The following is a 19,485-nucleotide window of genomic DNA, read 5'->3' on the forward strand; positions in this document are numbered from 1 at the left end:
ATGTAATTTAAAATGAAATTTAACATTTGAGGACTAGATATTACTGTGATAATTTTCCTGTCCTATTTGAAATCTCGTGTAGTTTTGTCCTGTCATCTGGTTGCTGACAATCTGTTTGATTTTTCCATAAAATGCTGAAGTGTATATAAGATCTGATTTGATAATATGAAAGTTAAAGCTCTTCAGGTATTTTTACTGTGGATTCTGTTTAACAGTGGCTTTTAATCTTATTCTTTAAAGACTTTCTACAGTTTTCATGGTAATGATAAGCTTAGGAATACAGTGCTTCCTGTTGGAAAGAATAAAGGGCAGATGGTGAAGAAATTAGATGATACTAATCCTGCTCGAATGAGTGATTATTTTTAATTTGGAATACAATTTGATTCTTGCTCCAAAATATCAAAGGAAAAGGCTGTGCTTAATACTACTGGGTATAATTCTTTAGTGAGTATTTTAAGTGAGACATAAAACTTTTTACTTTGTTTTACTGCTTGATCCGAAGAAAGGCAGTAGTAATGTAGTTTTTCTGTGATAAAGTTTCTAAGAGTAAAAGCCAAACTAAGTTTATTACTGGACTCGTTAAGTGGATATCAATTTGCAAAAATCATGTGATGGTACTTTTGATATTTTGGGGACCTTTGTAAACGTGGTTACAGTCTGTAGAAAAAAATCTCTTCATCTTTTGATATGAAAAATAGCAAATGCTTGGAGTGTTGTGCTAGGTAGGAATACAGTTTGCACATGCAAGTCAAGTAATAGTACTTCCAATATGTTAGAAATATTTTTGGTTGTTACATCCTTTTTGCCGTTGTCTTAAAAATACAATTTGCTTGGTCACCTATAGAAGTATCTAATTAATATAAATTTGTGTGGAGGTGCAGCCTGGATTTTGAGCTATCTATCACTACAAGAAAGTCTGGGCACTGGAAGTGGGCTGTTTCTTTGGTGGGAGCCCCCTGCTGAAGGAAGACGAGCATGCTGAATAGAAGTATGTGAGAGATCTAACGAGGTCTCTGAAAGGCAGCCTGCACCGTGCTGATACAGTGTGCCACTAAAACAGATTTATGTCCACGTTGAACTTCCAGGAAGTTCTGAGAAATATTTTCATTGCAAAGGGAATAGGCATGTGGTAATATACTATAAAATCTGGTGAAGTGAAAGCAACTTCTGTGCTGTTGTCTAGGAACTGGGGCGGTGTGGAGGCCAAGTCTGTGGAAATTTTTCCTTCTTTTTAAAATACTCTTTTTAAAATACCTGTCTTTCAGCAATGCTAATTCACTGAAATTTAATTAAGTCAAATAATATGATGTTCTTTTATTAATTCATAACCCGTGTGCTTGTTTTTCAGTAAACCTGATATGTCTCGATTGAGGTTGGCTGCAGGTAGTGCTATTGTGAAGCTGGCACAAGAACCTTGTTACCATGAAATCATCACCTTAGAACAGTACCAGCTGTGTGCACTAGCCATAAACGTAAGAAGTCGGGTGTCATGTGTGGGATATTGGCAGCTATGTCTGTGTATATGTTGTTTGTTGCATATACTTCTGCTAATTGGTTTTATGCAAAAACATCAGGGTTGGCATAAATTTGTTTTTTCCAGTTCATAATCCTGATTGTGAGAATTAGGTATGTTGGACTGCAGTGACAACAGAGGTCTTCCTTTCTGGATACTTGGCAGAATGCATTTGGAACGTGAGGGTCTGTAAAGGTTATTGGTATATTTTAAATTGCAGAAGAGTGAGGAGTGTTCTCACATGAGGTATTGGGAATTGTCATCCTGAATTTCTGCCTTTGAGACTGAAGTAGCAGAAAGGAAATAACTTTCAAATTAAAAGTAAAGCTACGGAATTCCTCTCTATTCATTTTTCTGAGCTTTGTAAGTTTTACAGTAATTGATTGACCTTCGTATTTGTTTACCAAAATTTAGACTAAGCTTTTCCAGGACAAATTCTGTTTTACTGATCCACGAAGCATCTAATGGATTATGTATACTTAATAATAACTCTTCTAGATCTTGAGGTTTTCTGCAGTTTTCATCTTTGTTTCAGGCTGTAGAGTTCAGATCCTCAGGTGCAGAGTGACTGCGAGGGTTTCAGGGTTTCCTACACTTCTAGATTATATTATCTATGTGGGAGATAATATGATCTATGTATATGTTTGTCAAATGTTTGCAGGTATATATGTGCACGTGCTTATGTCAAGTACTAAAGTTAATTTACTGTTGGTGGACATGAGCTCTTTGGACAATGTGTAGTCCTTTTTTGTCACTGTCAAGTCTAGCCAGAGATTAGGACACACGGGTGACATTGAGGCCAACTCTGGAATTCCATAACTTAACTTACAGCAAATTTGCTTCAAGTGGACGGATCAGGAAGCAGATAAAACAAAAGGAAAAAGGCTAGTTTTTTAAAATTTATTATGGTCTCATGTGTTCTACTGTATTTCTGTGCATGATATATTTTATTTTTTCTGAGAAAATGCCACATTCTCTAATGTGGAATTACTTGAGTGTAGAATACACAATTAAATGGTTTTGCCCCTTTCTTTAAAAGCAGGAACTTCGCGATGATTAAGTGCACATAGTTTTAGTCCTTTTAAAATAAGTAATGCGTGTATTTTCCGAGCCTATAATCTCACCAGCAGCAACGTTCTTTGTTTTACAGAACAAATTGGTATGTCAGCAAAGCTCCATGTTGAAAGAGAGTAAAAAATAGTGTTGAGTATTTTAGTATTCAAAAGACTTTCAGATCAGATTTAAGATTAAATATTGAAAATGCAGTTCTAATTGTCAGTTCTAAATTGTAGTGGTAATGGTATCCAGGGGAAACAAAAAAAAAAAAAAGGTAGAACTTGGCTGAGTTTGGTCCCTATTCCTCTGAGTGAACTAGTGTAATGAGCTTAATTTATGGTTATTCTTGATATTAGGAGATAAAGAAATAAAAATCATTCCAATTTTTATCTCACAATGACATCTATCACAACCAACCATACCTTCCCTTAACTCTAAACTAAGGAGGATTTCCTTTTTTGTCATTCCAACTATGCCAAAGTCTGTTCTAAAGGTTTCTAAAGAGATTGAACGTACATAATGTTAAAGTGCAGGGGAAGTCAGCTCCATCTTCTCATCCTTCTGCTCAGGGGTGGATTTACTGTGAAGGGACACCATGTCCAGATGCAGTAGACCTCGAGTATATCTCACAGATGGAGTTTGCAGTGTGGGTTGCTGCAGCTTCAGTCAACTGGCATTTCAGGGTTTCAAAATGAGTCTGTAGAGGAAGGCTATGGCATCAAGTCCAAAGGGAAAACAGGGCTTGAGGAATTTCTTCTGGATGTAGTTTTTGTTCAGGGGGCATATATTTTTTTAACCCCATTTGCAAGATCAGCAGATTGGGTGTTACCAGTGACTAGGTTTTGTCTCTGCTCTTCCTGTTGGCTGATACCTGGAAACCCTCTAAATGTTTTCTGATTTCAGAGCTGTCATTTCACCTAATAGGTATTTATTCCTGTTGATGTTTTTTCTTCATATTTAGATATAACAAATCTTTTTCCTCTCGATCTTTTTTTACTGGGATAAAAAATTTTACAGTACATTTTCCTCTGCATTTTACACACCTGCATCTGATAACCTTTCTTGGCCTTAAAAGGTGTCCTCAAATTTGTGGACTCTTTTTATACAGGGAATGTTAAAGTTAGTATCTCCTCTGGGAATACATTGTTTAATAAATTGTAAGAGTACATTTGTTCCCCTTGGTATTATTTTACTTTGTGTTCATGGACAACTGTTGGTCTCAAATTATCCCCTTCTGTGGTCAGTCATGATTCGTAGGTTTCTACATTATGATGGAAACGTTTGGTAATTTCTTAAGCATGTGACCTTTAATTCTGTTAAATGTTACTCTGTTTCCAATGTTAATGGCTTGATGAAAATTTGTGAAATTGCAGTATTGAAATCAATAGAGTGGTTACTGGTGGTTAAAGTGTTTCAATGCAGACCTTTACATTTGGCCCGTGGACTGAGTGATCTTACTGCAATCAATTTCTGTGCCTCTGTACTATGTCAAGTCAGGCCTTGGATCCCTAGGGTGGCATCTTTCTCCACAGTCTGAGACATAACTCTTCCTCACATTCAGAGAAACTTCAGCTGATTAATTCAGTTGAATCATTTTGAATTGGTATTAGAAAAAAAAAAAACAACAACAAAAAAACCCCAAGCATTTCTATAGTCCCTCCATTTCTGTGGTGGCAGGATCTGAAGTTGTGACATTAACCCAGCCTTCTGTGTTTTAATTCGCACTCTGTATTAGTTTTAGAGAGGTTCACTGTTTGTTTTTGTTTTGTTTTTAATAGGATGAATGTTACCAAGTGAGGCAAATATTTGCTCAGAAACTTCACAAAGGGCTTTCTAGACTACGGCTGCCTCTTGAATATATGGCTATTTGTGCACTGTGTGCAAAAGATCCCGTGAAGGAGAGAAGAGCTCATGCTAGGCAGTGCCTTGTGAAGAACATAAATGTCAGAAGGGAGTATCTGAAGCAACATGCAGCAGTTAGTGGTAAGAGAATAGAAGTCACTTTTTGGTACAAGTGCTGGAATTCATAGGTTAATGTTAATACACTGTGAAAATATTGTTTCCTGTTTTAATACGCAGAGTGGCTGTCAATTTTTGGTAAGTTTTACTTACAGGTCTCTATTGAAAGCTGAAAACAGAGTCCAGGTTTTCTTTTGCATTTCAACAGGCTCGACTGAGGTCTTTCAGGTTTCTTTAAAAGTTTTGTTAATGCTCATGCCAAAGTATATTAGAAGTGAAACAGATTTTCAAAGGCAGATGTGTACTGTTTGAATGTAATGGTTAATTGTTTTAATCGACGTAGCAATAATTAATATTGCTGAAGTAATTAATAATATGCAACCTTAGTAATGCTTTAAATGCTGCAGTAAATTAACTCTTTGAGCTGCTGTACCAAGTAGCTTCTTATCTTGTCTTATGCTGGCAAAGGGCTGTGTTTGTACGTGCTTAGGATGAGTTCATCTAAGTCCTTTCTTCCCAGTAACAGCAGTCCGATCATAGCAATGCTTTTTAAGTTATTACGGACTAACATTAGCTATTTTTCTCTTAAAATCATTCTTTGTCCCTTTTGACTGCACAGATGACCATACTGCATGTGCATGTTTGGCTACACCAGTATATAGATGTATGATAACATCGACCTCTCTGAGGAGCTCATGGCATTTTGAGGAAGTGTCTTTGAAAGTTTTATTTCTTTAGAGGATTACTGATTGTTCTTGGCTCTGACATTTGTGAAATGATGTGGATTTTTTTTTTGTCTTGGAGTTTTGTGTTTTGTGAATCTGTTCTCATGGATGCTGTCAGATAACAGATTTCATCCTGCATTTATGAATCACAGATTTTTATTAGCCGTGTCAGTCTGTGTGATTCAGTCCCGTTAGACTTAGATCAGAGAATAAGTCTGCAGAGAAATCCTTTTGTGTGTTGTTATTTACAGTTGGGGGGGAAGCCAGTACGTTTTTCTCTCTGCTCAATAACAGGTAAAAAAGAAAACTCCATTCAGCAAAGGCCTTTAAGTCATCCTCAGATTATTCCTCTTAAAAGCTGAAAAATTATTTCAGTTTTGGAGGAAGAAAGTATAATCCTTCTTATCTAATTAAACATAATTGCTGATTTCCTAGTTGAACGAAGACAGATACTGCAAAGTTACTGTGGAAGAGTCTTCAGAAGCAAGTAAATGAAGAGTTGGTGTATGAGAGCTCTTGAATTCAGTAGGACCTCGAAGTGTGCCTGGCATTTTGTTGGTTTTTTTTTTCCTGAAAAATCTTACCTTGAGTCATTGCACTGAATGGATTTTATACTGTAATCTATGAGAACTTCTAATTAGCTATAGCACGCAGGATTTTTGGGGGGTTACAATGCTAATTCTGTGATACTCATATTTACCAGTCTGAGATTTTAACAAACAAAAAGTCTTGAACTGTATATTTCTCATTAAATTATTACTGCAGTGTATTATAGATGGAGTCCACTTCTGATAAGTTCATACTGCTTAGGTGTTTATGTCTCACACTTCTTAATGGCCATGCAGTAACTCTTGCTAGGAATGACCCTAGTATGTACTTCAAAACGCATCCACAAAAAGCTGAAGATGAGAATCTGCTTCTTTTGTTAATGCAGTTAGTTTTGTGGACCTACAAACTGGTGATTCCAGGAAATTTGGGAGGGTATTTCAGCATTTGTTAAAAAGATGGTAAATTGCTGTATGCCTTGCCTCAGAGAAATGTACAAAGGACAGGTACCAGGCAGAAAACTGAGGCTGTGCTCCATGCTGGAAGGCTGGTAGTTGCACTGAGGTCTCCATGTTCTCTAAATGGTGTTCACATGGAGGCTGCTTAAGAAGATATTCACTTTACTGTGTACCTTCATCTTACCAGTTCTTTCTGTGTGGAGACTTGTCTTGCACAGGAATCTTTGATTCCTACTTCTGTATTTGTACTTTCAAGTCAGGAAGTAGAAAAATCACAAGAGTAAAGCTTGATTTATAAAAAATAATATAAATAATGAAAAAACTTTCTTAACTGCTCATGGATGCATCATGTGGATCTGGGGGACGTTCTTGTTTCAAGTACTTACAGTTTATGTCCCTGAAGCCATCCTGCCTTTCAGGTAGTCTTCTCCTATTAGAAATGAAAGAAGATTGTGTTAATACTATTTTTGTAATGATAAGGGTTACATATCCTATGTTTCAATATATCCTTTTTATGTTTTAAATGAATCTCTTTCAGTTTGCTTGGCAGACTCAGTTGAAAACTATTGCTGTAGTTACATGATGAAGTGTACAAGTCAAGAAGTTACTGAAGCTGTGTTTCTGGGTTCTTAATGAGCCTTCTATTTAAGTTCAAAATTAAAACAACTTTGTATTTCCGGAGATGTGTCTATGGCAAGCCATTTTTGCTAGTGGTCTGAAATCGTAATTGCTTTTTCTTCATGTCACCTCTTTATTTTTCTTATTTAGCTGATGGCTGAAATGCAGAACAGTGCTTGAAGAAGTGGAGGATGTTTTTAAAGTCAATATTTGAATGTCACTTTGAACACATTAAAATCTGCTTTCTATTATCTATTTTATTTTGATGTGCACAGTTTTTAAGCACGTTCATGAATACAATTAATGGAGTTCTAAAGAAAAAAAAACAGTGTTTTAATAGGTTTTTAAATAGCTTTCAAACAGGATTATACACAATTATATAGTTTATAATGCTTTTATATAAGTCTGGACTTCTTACTCACGATAGTTAAAGCTTACTGAAGGAAGATTTTTGAGATCATAGAATCACAGAATTGCAGGGTTTGGAAGGGACCTCCAGAGATCATGGAGTCCAACCCCCTGCCAAAGCAGCTCCCTAGCCCAGGTTGCACAGGTAGGCGTCCAGGCGGGTCTGGAACGTCTCCAGAGAAGGAGACTCCACCACCTCTCTGTGCAGCTGTGCCAGTGCTCCGTCACTGCACTGGGAGGATATGGTCATATCTTTCGTGACATTCTACTTGCTCAAAAATGTGATTAGATATTTTCAAAAGTAGAGCCAGGAATTTTCCCCTTTCCTTCATATGTTCGTTCAAACATGTATTCATAGACATGTTTATACTATGTATTTGTGTGTGCCACAAGCACTGAGATGCCTTTACCGTAGCAGTACACATGATACTAGCATGCCTTGCCCATCATCCTGCCTGTTGCACAGGGCACAGCTTTAATAGCTTAGATGTGCTCTGTATCCTTCAGTTGTTCAGACATTAGGCTGGAGAAGGCAGTGTTTTTTTTGTATATCTTTGTTGTCATTTACCCCTTTTCATTCTGTTTATCAAACTTTCGAAGTGCTGAAACTCTGTCTGCACAGTTAGCTCAGGAATTTTTTACCTAGGGGGTGTGTACTTTGTGACTGTCAGAGGGTCTTTGGTAGTAGTCTTTTTTTTCCATCCTGAGGAAAGTTGGTCTATCTGACTGTTGTGATGTGGAAGACTTCTGCAGCCCTTGCTTAGCATTGGCTGTAAGTCATGCAAGATAGTAGAAAAAGTTCTGAATGCTTTGAATGTCATAGTTCAGTTGATCTGCTCTGCTCAAGTGGGAAATCTTTCAGACTTGAGTGCACCACTTCGTTGTAATACCTTTCAGCTTACCTCCTAACCCTTCTCCAAGAGATGAGATGGGCTGTAGGTTTGAGAACATTTGTGGCAATGAGACTGCAAGTTCTCATTTTCACTTTTTTTTTTTGAGTGCTATTTTTCTATTCTCTTGACAACAAGTTTCTACTGCAGTATGTAAGAGGGAGTAGTAGCTGGTCTCAGATATTGCAGTTAACGTGGATTTTGTGATTCATCATCATCTGCTTTTTGGAGTCTTTCAGAGTAATGGTTTTGAAGCAAGGAAAGGACTCGGGGGTGGAGGGAACTGTGGCTGATTTTCAAGGAAGCTAGGAAATACCCAGCCCTGAAACGTGGTTAAAATCTCTACTCTTGTGTGTATGAAACATCTACACATCAACAATTAGATGGATATTAACAAAACCATCATACGGAAATGTTAGATGCACGTGGCATGTACTTACACTTTAGATTAGTGTATGCTGACTTTAAATTTTGCTCTTTGCAGTAGAAAATATTCTAGGAAAATGTACTTCTTGAAATGCAGTATTTTAATGCATCTTTATTTTGCTTTTCAGAGAAACTTTTGTCGCTTCTACCAGAGTATGTTGTTCCTTACACAATACATCTTCTAGCTCATGACCCAGATTATGTCAAAGTCCAGGACATCGAGCAACTAAAGGACATTAAAGAGTAAGATTGTCCTTAATACTGTTATTTCTGAGGATTATAGTTTCATTTAATAATAATTTTTCTGAGGATAGTACTTTTTTTTTAAGTAAAATTTTAATTTAATGAGGTATGCTGATACATGTACATGTAACAGTGGCAATTATTACTGTGCAACGCTGTGGAACAATAATGTATGTGCTTGTTTGGTGCTCTGTGATGACTTACAGAAGAACCTGCACCTTATGCTCATCCTGACCTTCATTTCTTCCTTCTAATGAATTGGATTTCCTGGAGTTAATTAAACTGCTTAGATTTCTAATACTAGTAAAACTTGAGTAAACCACTTTCTGAGTGTGACTTTCTGACAGTAGTGTTTTTATTCATGTGTTTATTCATGAGGAGTACTGCCTTTCTCCTTAGGTGCTTGTGGTTTATACTGGAAATATTGATGGCTAAAAACGAGAACAACAGTCATGCATTTATCAGAAAAATGGTAGAAAATATTAAGCAGACTAAAGATGCTCAAGGACCAGATGATGCAAAAATGAATGAAGTAGGTGACGCTTTTGATTGGAAAATGTGTTTAATTTTGACGTGATTCTGGAAATGAGTTAGTTTTGTTTACACCTCAGTGTGAAAATATCTTTTGATATAGTTGTACAGAGGACATATGTTGTTTAATGTAGTGATGATATTGTTGCAGTTTAGATGTCAGATGTATTGTAACAGATGTCCTGTGTTTCAGTAGAATCTAATAGTTTGGCATCGTTCTGTTTCAATCTCAGTAGTATTACTAAATGCTACCTTTAGATGTATATAAGCTAAAAGTTTTACTCTTTTAAATCATCCTGTTATGTAAAAGAGTAAAATACATTCATGAGATGTCTCCAGTTTGAATTATATAGTGAATGGAACAGACTCTCACCTTGTTCTTGAAGTTTTTGCATCACATAGTATGAGGAGTGCACTAGAAGAAATGCCTCCTATTTTATGATGTTGGCCCACGATGGCAGAGGTGGACGTTGGTATGGCAGTAGAGGCTGAACCTTCCCACCGGCATCCCACTCCATGTTGTTGCCATGTGGCAGATGGCAGCAGGGGGGCAGTCTGACAGAACAGTTTCCCTGGAAATAAATAGGAGGCATTACTTCTGGAGCAACCCACATGCGCCAATTTGTCACTCGTTTATTTTTCCCAAAGGCATTTGGTGTAACTTTGTCTTTGAAACCATGACATATGGTAAAGTGCAGAAAGATCATGGAAAATGGCTTCCTTTAACTGCTGGCTGTGCAGTGCTCTTCTGCTTCTGCATTTTGGTGTGTGGCAGCGTGCTGTTTGATGTGGACGCTGCTGTTAAATATTCTTTTCAACTCTGACCTTCCGTAGTCCTCTGCTCAAATGAATAGTTTCGTCAGAGTTTGTAATGACCTTCTGGTTTTTCATTTTCACTTTTTGTTATTTATTACTTACAGAAACTCTACACAGTCTGTGATGTAGCAATGAATATCATTATGTCAAAGAGTACAACATACAGTTTGGAATCCCCTAAAGATCCTGTGCTTCCAGCACGATATTTTACTCAGCCTGACAAGGTAGACCTTGGAGTTTAATTTTTCTTCAGATAAGTCTGTTTAAATCTTCAGTAGTTGTAATGCAAGAGTTGTGTAGATCTTGTAGGTTTCTCCATGTTATAATTAGTTGAAGATATGTGTTTGTTTTTGTATTGTGTACACACTTCTTTTGTTTTTTTTCTTTTTTTAGTTGTTACAGTTCAGACTTAAAATTTCAAAACTATAAATGGTGTAAAGAAAACCTCTTCTAGTACTACTTCCAAAATGTGTATATCTTGTTCACTGATTTTTTTTTTCTGTTTTTATTCCTTCTTTATAGAATTTTAGTAACACCAAAAATTATCTTCCTCCAGAAATGAAGTCATTTTTCACTCCCGGAAAGGTGTGTGTTCGCTTCTTTATTTATTAAAGAAAAATCATCTGTCTACTTTAAATAAATAACAAAGAAACCCTGCACTTAATTAAAAAAATATTATTCAGTAAAGGAAAAGACATATTGTGGTTTTTATCTGGATTAATGTATTTCAGATTGCAGGAAAACATTTATCTGCTGTGTTGCTAAAGAATAAAAAGTGCAGCATCTTTATTCCCCTTAACTTTGCCAACGAAGCATTAGCTGTGAGCCAGCTACTTTCTGGTAGAGGTAGAATGCAAGTTAGGAAAAAATGCATTTTATATGGTCTTTATTTCTGAAGATGGAAGCCATTGTTTGCTGTCTGAATATATAAGCACTGTATTGAGTGTTTGAATATTTGAACTCCGTGAATTAGAGATTCACCCCTCACTGAAGATACAGGAGTTCTAAAACTGAAAGTGTTATCTCTAGATTTCAGATAGTCAGTTTTAAGTTCTGTCATCCAGTGTCTGACAGAGAATTCTTAACTTCTGTCCCAAGCTTGCTAGTAATTTTGTTATGACAATATTAAAAGACATATTATTATGATAATATTAAAAGACATATTAAAAAATATTAAAAGGCATGATTTATGCTACTGTGAAAAATCAAAGAGCAGTTGGGATTGGAAGGTCAGCTGGTCCCACAGCCCCACTTCTCTCAGCTGTGTCTCAACTGAGAAATGCTCGTCTCTTCTGGATTTGGTTCTTCAAGGTTTATTATTTTTTGGAGAAGATATACAGTTTTTTCATGCTCAATGCAGAGCAAAGTATGAAATTAAGCCTGGCTATAAAAACTAGCATCTATGGTGCATATCTGTGAAAAAGGAACACTCAGGGATGCTATGATGTGCATGTTAAACTATGGCTTTCTTTTTTAGACTGTCACCAGCTCGAATCTCTTATTGAATTAGAGAATGTATCATCCTAGAAGTTGTGAAATCTGGGCAGTGGTCTTTAATTGTTCACCATTTTTGTAGGCAGGTGTTTGGCATAAAAGTCTGTTCTCTTTAGGAGTAACGAAACCCTTCCAGCTTTCTCAAAAGTTATTGTGAGCTGGAGGTACTTGGCATATCTGAAAGATAATCTGCTTAAGTAACCTGAAGCTCACCATTTTCTGGAGATATTGGCTCCTATTAAAAGCCTAACTAGTTCCAAATCTGTGCATGAATCACTGGAGTCTCCTTGCTTTTGAGGCCCTCATTCGTTCCCAGTTGGAGTTAGTGTGGTTTGCCATTACAGCTAAGCCAGTTTAATGGCTTATTTGCTGGAAGGTGCTGTCCTAGTGCTACGTTTGTTTTGCCAGTTGGGATGCTTATCTCGTTCAAATGGTGAGCTGCTTCGGGCAGTTACGTCAGCAGGAAGGGACCTTTAGAAGTGCTGAAGTGGCTTACTGCAAGCTCAGGTGACCACCCAGTTCTACCAGTGAGAAGAGGACAGAGTTATAAGTGTTGACAAAATAATCCTGTTTTTGGTGGCAGCCAGCAATCGGATTGCAACTTCTATCAGCTTTCTTCTCGTATCATAACTTCCATATTCTGATGTTTATTATTTTGTGTTGTAATCAAGATTCTGATTGCAGAAAGTGAAATGTGTGTATATTTTACATATAGTACATGTTAATAATCTCAAAATGCTTAGTTTAAAATAAAGAAAATATATTTTTGGTTTCAGCCCAAAGCAGCCAATGTTCTTGGAGCAGTTAACAAGCCTCTTTCGTCAGCAGGCAAGCAGTCTCAATCCAAATCTTCACGAATGGAAACTGTAAGCAATGCCAGCAGCAGTTCAAATCCAAGCTCTCCAGGAAGGATCAAAGGGAGGTTGGTAGACAACAAAGGAGCTTTGATATTTTAAGTATTTGTAATGGAAACTTTGAATATTTCTATTATGCTTTTTAAGTGAGAGGCAGAATTATATCATTTTGAAGTGAAGTTATAATGGCACATTGCATAATGGGAACCACAAATTGAGCTTTCCAACAACAGAAATGAATTTTCTCTAAAAAAAACAAATAAATGAGGGAAATGAAGGAAAAAAAGAAGGTATTCAAGAACAATCACTTGAAAAAGATCAAATCACATCTGCAGGTTTGTTGAGGGAGGGAAGGAGGTTCTTAGACATGTAGAGCTACAGATCCTAGGAACTTTGTAGCCTGCTGTGATGTTAACATGTCATAGGCAGAACTGGTAAGCCAGTGTGATTCTTCCTCCTCTCCCAATTTGTGCCGGACTTAGCAGATAAATGTTTCTGGGATTTAGATTCTGTGATAGAGGGAAGGACATACTGAAATATTAGAGAATTTGCTGTTTAGTTAGCTAGCTATCTGTAGAATGTATATGTTGTTTTATATTGATTTTCCAGGTTACAGTCTCGGTATCTGTTGTTTAACTGAAGGTTACAACATTAATTTGTTTCACAGAGAAATTGAGATTGCATGGTCCCCACTATTAAACTTCTCTCACATTCATTCAAGACTGAGAGAAAGTTATGTTGTCAACTAAGGCTTCTCAGTTGATTCTTCTGTGAATATTTAATATATACTATTAATTTGAAAAGTAGCTGTGCAACAAATACTTTACTACTCAACAGAAATTACACAGATTTGTAAGAAATTAGTCATACAAGTTCATATGCAGAAATATATCATTGGCTAAAGGCAGACTAGAATCCATCTTCTTCATATTCAGTGAAGTGAATCTGAGACTACACCCAGTCTATTTAAAAAACATACAATAAAAGTGCTGCACTTGCAGCCTAACCTATTCTGTCATCTTCATGGTCTCTCCAGCTCACTTAAGTGAAATCAATTAGCATTTCAAGTGGCAATACCAAAGTAGGAAAGTCCACTAGAAGCAATGGTAATGATTCATTATGCATGGTATTTCCCATTCAGTGTGACTGAAGATATTCATGCAAGCTAGCGTCCATTAAGGTGATATATAAGAACAGTCAGAACTTATTGCAGATTTTCTACTTGTAGAAGAAAGTCTTTCTCAGTCTAGGCAGTGCCCAGGACAGGGAGTTGGTGTAGCTAAATGCTTTGTGTCTTTTTAATGCATAGAGTATTTATTTACTGTTAAACTCTGCACTGTTATTTAAAAAACAAAATTAAAGTAGCTTTTTCCAGCTTCAGGGCAGATAAAAAGAAATTGCTCTTGCAGTTTGGCTTTTGTATGTTACCTTCTACTGTGGGACTCAGTGTTTTACAAATCACTGCCCACTTTTACATATGCAGAAACTGAAATAAAAGTGGAATTGCTTTTACATATATGCTGCTATGAATAACCAAGGAAAGCTGAGGGATGAACCATCTCTGAAATTTAAATCTGCTGTTCCACAGCACAGACTTCGCCGTAGTTTAGAGCTTTAGTTTGGTCTGCGGGGATCTTTGGTATGTAAAGGGTGTGCAGATGTAAACATGCACAGATCTCTTGTGTCTCAGTAAGGCTGTTTTGTTTCAAAAAGATCAGCTGTGTTTTTTAACAGAGATGATCGTATTAGCTTGTGATTGAGCCCTTGTCCTGAGACTTCGATCGTTGTGTTTGTGGTATTGCACGATAGCTGTAATAGCCTGAGTGAAGGGCTCTTCCTGTTCATGGTTTAGGAACAGATTTCTTCTGAGGGTTGTTCTTAATATATATAGTAAATGATATTAAATTACCCTATTATTATAATGAGGAGAACAAATGTTTATTGATTCTAGGCTTGATAGTACTGAAATGGACCACAGTGAAAATGAAGACTTCACACTCAGTTCACCATTACCAGGGAAGAAAGCTGACAAAAGGGACGACTCTGATCTTGTAAGGGTGAGCTGTTTGGTTGCATTACACGTTTCGTTTTCAGTCACCAGGACTTTAGAATAACAAGGACTGTGCTGATACTTAATATCATTCTAACATGAATCTGAGGTTATGTTTTCAACTGCTGGCAGATGAAAAATGGAATGAAAAGAAGTGTTCAGTTCGGCTGATTACATTGCCTTCGCATCATACTGACAACTTGAGTGAGCTCTCAAGATTGCCTGTTATGAGCTGCAGGATTTTGAAAGGAGTAGGTTGTGCTAGAGCTACACTGGTGGCAGTTAGTCCACAATTTGTCTGGCGTTTGGAATTTGTTCACAAAGTACTTGAAATGTTGGACAAGTTGATAGCTTGGTTGGACTTCTGTTTCCCAGTACAGGGTAGCTTTTTCTATGTGCCTGATGGTTAGGGAAAATATGACTTTGTATGAGTTATTTGGGCAAACTTCAGAACGTTCAGCTCTACAGGAATTGTGGGGGAGCACATTAACCTGTCTGAGATCTCAGACTGCCTTTTGAGGTTGTAAAAATCCTTTTTGTAAATGGTTGATTTGCTTGTAGCTAGCAGAGTGGTAATACATCAATCACAGTGCTCTGATGTGTTCTAATTCTTACCTTCTTTGGTGCTGTACCGTTACTGATGTGAGGGCACGTTCTTCTTTTCCAGACAACTGCATTGTTTTTCAAAAGCTATAGGGAATGGCTAGTCTCAGGCTGTCTTGAATAGCAAGAGGGCATCCTGATTTGACATTGGATTTAGAAATTCAGGGAAGACTTAACTGAATAGCCATATGGATTCTGTTTTCTTGCATGTAATTTGTATGGCAGAGAGAGCAGGAAAAATCAGGAAAAATGGATGGTTCTGAATGATAGATATCACAAGCAGAAGCTGCAGCCTCATTTTATGTCTGTGCATGCTGTGATCTGCTGTAGGCTTTAGGGCAGAGTCACTGATAGTTATAGACCAGCACAGTGTCACAGGATTTAAAATAGTCTTAATACTCAACAAGCACATTGCCAAACTGTTCTGAGAGAATAGTGGGGGAATGGTGTCATTCCTACGCTGATCTGCAGTGTCAGCATAATTCAGAAGACATTACGTGCATGGCTCTTAGAGGTTTTAGTGAATGACCGTTGATGAACGCCTTTGAGGGCAGTAGGCTTCTCCTGAGCAGTTCTCACTGGTGGGCTTGTGCATTTCTGTATGTCAGCAGTTCTCAAGATTCCTAACGAAAACATGAGGACTGATCTGGACCCTCACTCAGGTTTAGGGTTTTAATATGTTTACTGCAAATATTAAATGTTAAATATTCAGTCTCAAGCAATATTTAAACATCATATGTCAAAAGGTGAAGAAAATTCTGTTAACAGTTCACACAAAAAGAAATTCATATATCGTTAGAAAACTATCTTTTGTTCCTTAATAACTCTGGCAGTCTGTCGTAATTATAGTCATTTAAGTTATGCATGACAGATTATAATACAAATGAGTTTAAATCGATTACAACTATTGTGGATATGCAATATTTGATGTCATTGCTACTTCAGTTTTTTGGACTCCCTGTTCTCCTGTTAGATCTGTTTGCCACAGTTATATGACTTGCTTGGGATACAGAAAGCTACAGTAAAACTATCTTGAATTTTTACTTGTCTGAAGTGCAGATAACCATCCTATGCTGTAGTATTTTCTAGGTGAAGCAAACAGGCAACGTAACAAAATGAGAAAAATAATGAATCTTTTGTCAAAAGAACAAAAACAGCACAACTGTTGAGCACTGTGTTTCATAATATAACCTTGAAATGTTATTTCTTATGCTTTGTTTTCCTTTCAGCTTTAAGTTTTTCAAACCACTGTTGCCATATATACAGTGTGTATATGTATATATGTGTATACATATATATACATACATTCTTCATTCTAAAAAGTCTAAGTGGCATAATGTGAATTAATGCATTTATACTTATATAGAACTTCATTCATTTTAATTACAAAACTATTTCAGCATCTTAATTCAGGTAAGGGAAAGCAAGTTAATAGATGAAGTTTTTTCTAACGGATAAAGAACCTTTTAAACAGCTTGGCTTGGTATGTTGCATCAGCTCTAAGTGTGAAGGGTGTGACGTGCAGTAGTTGAGAGGCTGCAGGTTGAATCAGGAACAGAAAAATCAATGCAGTTCAATATTTCAGGTACTTCTAAGGGCATTTATATCTCATTTTGAATATATAATAAAACTGCTTAAGGTAATAGATACGAAATTTATTTTTGTTTCTTTGGAGCTAGGGAGCAGACTGCAGCAGTGGAATAATGAACTGGCTTAAGCTGTCCTCACTGTTCAAATTCATTTATTTTCTTCTAGTAAAATACCTTGTCCTTCAATTTCTGTTGCTACTTCTCCTCATCTCTCTTGTGACTGTTCTTGCTGTCTGTTACCAAGGTGTGACTAAAGTGGACACATTTGAGTGCTGTCTTCTTTCTTATGGCACAGGGGTGATGTGAGGGGAAATAACGTTTGGTTTTAAGTGGCAAAATTGTCACTCTGTAGATTAAGTTCCAGTGGGGCGAACACCCGTGAGTGAGTGTTTGCATGTGCTAAAAAGCAGTAATTTTAGTTTGAAGTGAACACCACTTTGAAACTGTGGAATACAGTAAACATTTGGACACCTGTACCATAGTTTTTGTTGTGAAAGCTTACGATTCAGAAAGGGTTCTGCCTTTCTTTTCATGATTCATTTTGCTGAGTTGAGTCTCAGTACAGCTGTGGTAGCAGTGCTTTGGCAGCTACTGCTAATTCTTGTCCTTCCTTCTCTGAATATGCATCCATGCTGCTGCCATCTCCTGTATCTCGTGCCTTGCTGTTGCCAGCGTGGAATCCAGGCATAAGCACCCTGCAATTCGCAACACAGGTTAAGCCTCAAATGGATCATCCTCATCCTGTCTTTGTATTTTCCTATTGGCAGAACTGCAGTCATGAATGTTCAAAGCAATTGTGTTTGCCACAGATGAGGATGCAAATGAAGAAGACCATATACACTTCTGTGATTTAATTGCTAATGTTTAAAATCTTTCTTTGTGACAATTATTGTGTGTGTATATATATTTATATTTGTGCTAAGGTTTAGAAATGGACGTTGTAAAGACTCGGTGTAATTTCATGTATTTCAACTCCCTTGTTGGGTTAGAGTTCTGCAGCTTCTGTGCATGTGACAGTTTAATACAGTCATTCAGTTTTTTAATGTAAAGATGCAATCTTACCTTTTCAGTCAGAGATTGAGAAGCCTAGAGGAAGGAAGAAACCAGCGATCACAGACTCAGAAGAGAAACTAAGCATAGATGACCTAAATAAACTGGGACAAGAGCAGAAGCTTAGAGGCAGTCAGCGGGGAAGGAAGAGACCTGCAGTTGTTTCAGAGTCTGATGAGACGCAATGGCAAGAGGAGAAAAGGCTGAAGGAAGATGTAATAGAAAGTGAGGACGAACAGAACAGTCCACCAAAGAAAGGGAGAAGAGGGCGCCCTCCCAAACCAAATAATGGGGGAACACCAAAGGAAGAACCAGCAGCAAAATCATCGAAAAGGAGCAAAAAAAAGCCAACAGCAGCAGCAGCAGTAGAGGAGGAAGAAGAGGAAGAAGAAAGGCAAACTGAAAACATGGAACAAAAGCCAAAAGGCAGGCAAAACAGGTCGACAAAAAGAACACAGCAGAGGTAGGTCTGTCTTCTTGTAAGCTGCATCTTTTTCCTTTTGTTCGACATCAGTTATAATTTGATGCTTTGCAATTTGGGTCTTCCTCAAAACAGAGCAGAGCCATCTGAATCTAGTACAGTTGAATCAGCACAGTCTACGCCACAGAACAGACGAGGAAGGTCATCAAAAACACCACCATCACAGCAAAAAAAAGTGTAAGTGGTGAATATTTTCTGAATTTGTGTTTAGTGAAAATTAAAAATATTCCTCTGTGCCCCCAAGCAATCATTTGCTGAAAATATTTCAGAGTACTTTAACTTTCAGTTATGCAAATAAATTGCTGTTGTTATTTCTGAAATGCTTTCCCCAGCTACTTCTCCTAGAGCATCTCAAACTGGAGCAAAGAGGCTACGAGTAAATGTAGTGTGCTCAGGTAGCATGTACGTAGCGTTGCTCTTCTAGGAGAAAGGTCACTACAACAAAAGAGAGCCTGGAGGACAGGCAGTAAAGACTGCAAGGAACAAAAGGTGTTACTGTTGGTTTTAGATAGGGAGGAAGAATCAAATTGTTACTATTGTGAAACAGTATTGTCAAGAATAAAAATATTCTGATTCTTCTTAAATTAACTTTCACTGACTTTCTAATTTATTTGTGACCTCGTTATTGTAAGATAATGCATCATCCACTTGAATCATTTTCAAATGAATAAAACGTGCTATGGTTTATGGAGAATGGTTGTGCTTGAAAATTCTAAGGTGTGCTGAGCTACAAAATGAACTCAGTGACTAGTTTCATCTTCTGGTGCCTGCTGTAAGAACTACTGGTATCTCTGCCTTTTCTTCACACATACATGAAATATCTGTAAAGCAGAGGTGACCAAGTGGACAGGAAAATAAAAACTGGAATGTGGAACAGATTTGGAGCATACCTTTCCAGAAACTGGCAGTAAATTCCTTAGGGTGCTACTTAGACGCCTCTTCATTCTGGCCTGTTTTATTGTTGTTGCCAGTATTGTCTTTCTGGCTTCTGGGCTTCTGTTGATCCTTCTCTGGCAGGATCCAGATTTGCCTGTCCTGGTCAGCCTACTTTTTCTATACCTGAAATCCTTGCGTGAGCAAGTTTGTATCCACCATTGACATTCCAGTTTCACACCTAATCTCATGATCTGGCACTCTATGCTCACAGTATCCCATCTTTTCCATTATTATTTTCC

General features: G+C 37.2%; 1 protein-coding gene across 3 annotated transcripts in view; it reads left to right on the plus strand.

Moving 5' to 3' along the window:
• Nucleotides 1-19,485, plus strand: part of PDS5B (PDS5 cohesin associated factor B) — a 94,503-nt gene that overhangs the window by 72,120 nt on the left and 2,898 nt on the right. Inside the window, exons 24-33 of one of the 3 annotated variants that reach the window (XM_065730205.1) lie at nucleotides 1,349-1,472; nucleotides 4,348-4,552; nucleotides 8,728-8,842; nucleotides 9,242-9,374; nucleotides 10,294-10,413; nucleotides 10,712-10,774; nucleotides 12,460-12,605; nucleotides 14,489-14,594; nucleotides 17,850-18,292; nucleotides 18,386-18,487. In XM_065730205.1, coding sequence (XP_065586277.1) covers nucleotides 1,349-1,472; nucleotides 4,348-4,552; nucleotides 8,728-8,842; nucleotides 9,242-9,374; nucleotides 10,294-10,413; nucleotides 10,712-10,774; nucleotides 12,460-12,605; nucleotides 14,489-14,594; nucleotides 17,850-18,292; nucleotides 18,386-18,487 — 1,557 coding nt within the window. The remainder of the gene's footprint in view (nucleotides 1-1,348; nucleotides 1,473-4,347; nucleotides 4,553-8,727; nucleotides 8,843-9,241; nucleotides 9,375-10,293; nucleotides 10,414-10,711; nucleotides 10,775-12,459; nucleotides 12,606-14,488; nucleotides 14,595-17,849; nucleotides 18,293-18,385; nucleotides 18,488-19,485) is intronic. The other 2 variants (XM_065730206.1, XM_065730207.1) reach the window with 2 other exon arrangements.

This window comes from Cyrtonyx montezumae, unplaced genomic scaffold (genome assembly GCF_038088225.1).
Source record: "Cyrtonyx montezumae isolate F1298 unplaced genomic scaffold, pur_monq_1.0 scaffold_12, whole genome shotgun sequence".
NCBI classification, from domain to species: domain Eukaryota; kingdom Metazoa; phylum Chordata; class Aves; order Galliformes; family Odontophoridae; genus Cyrtonyx; species Cyrtonyx montezumae.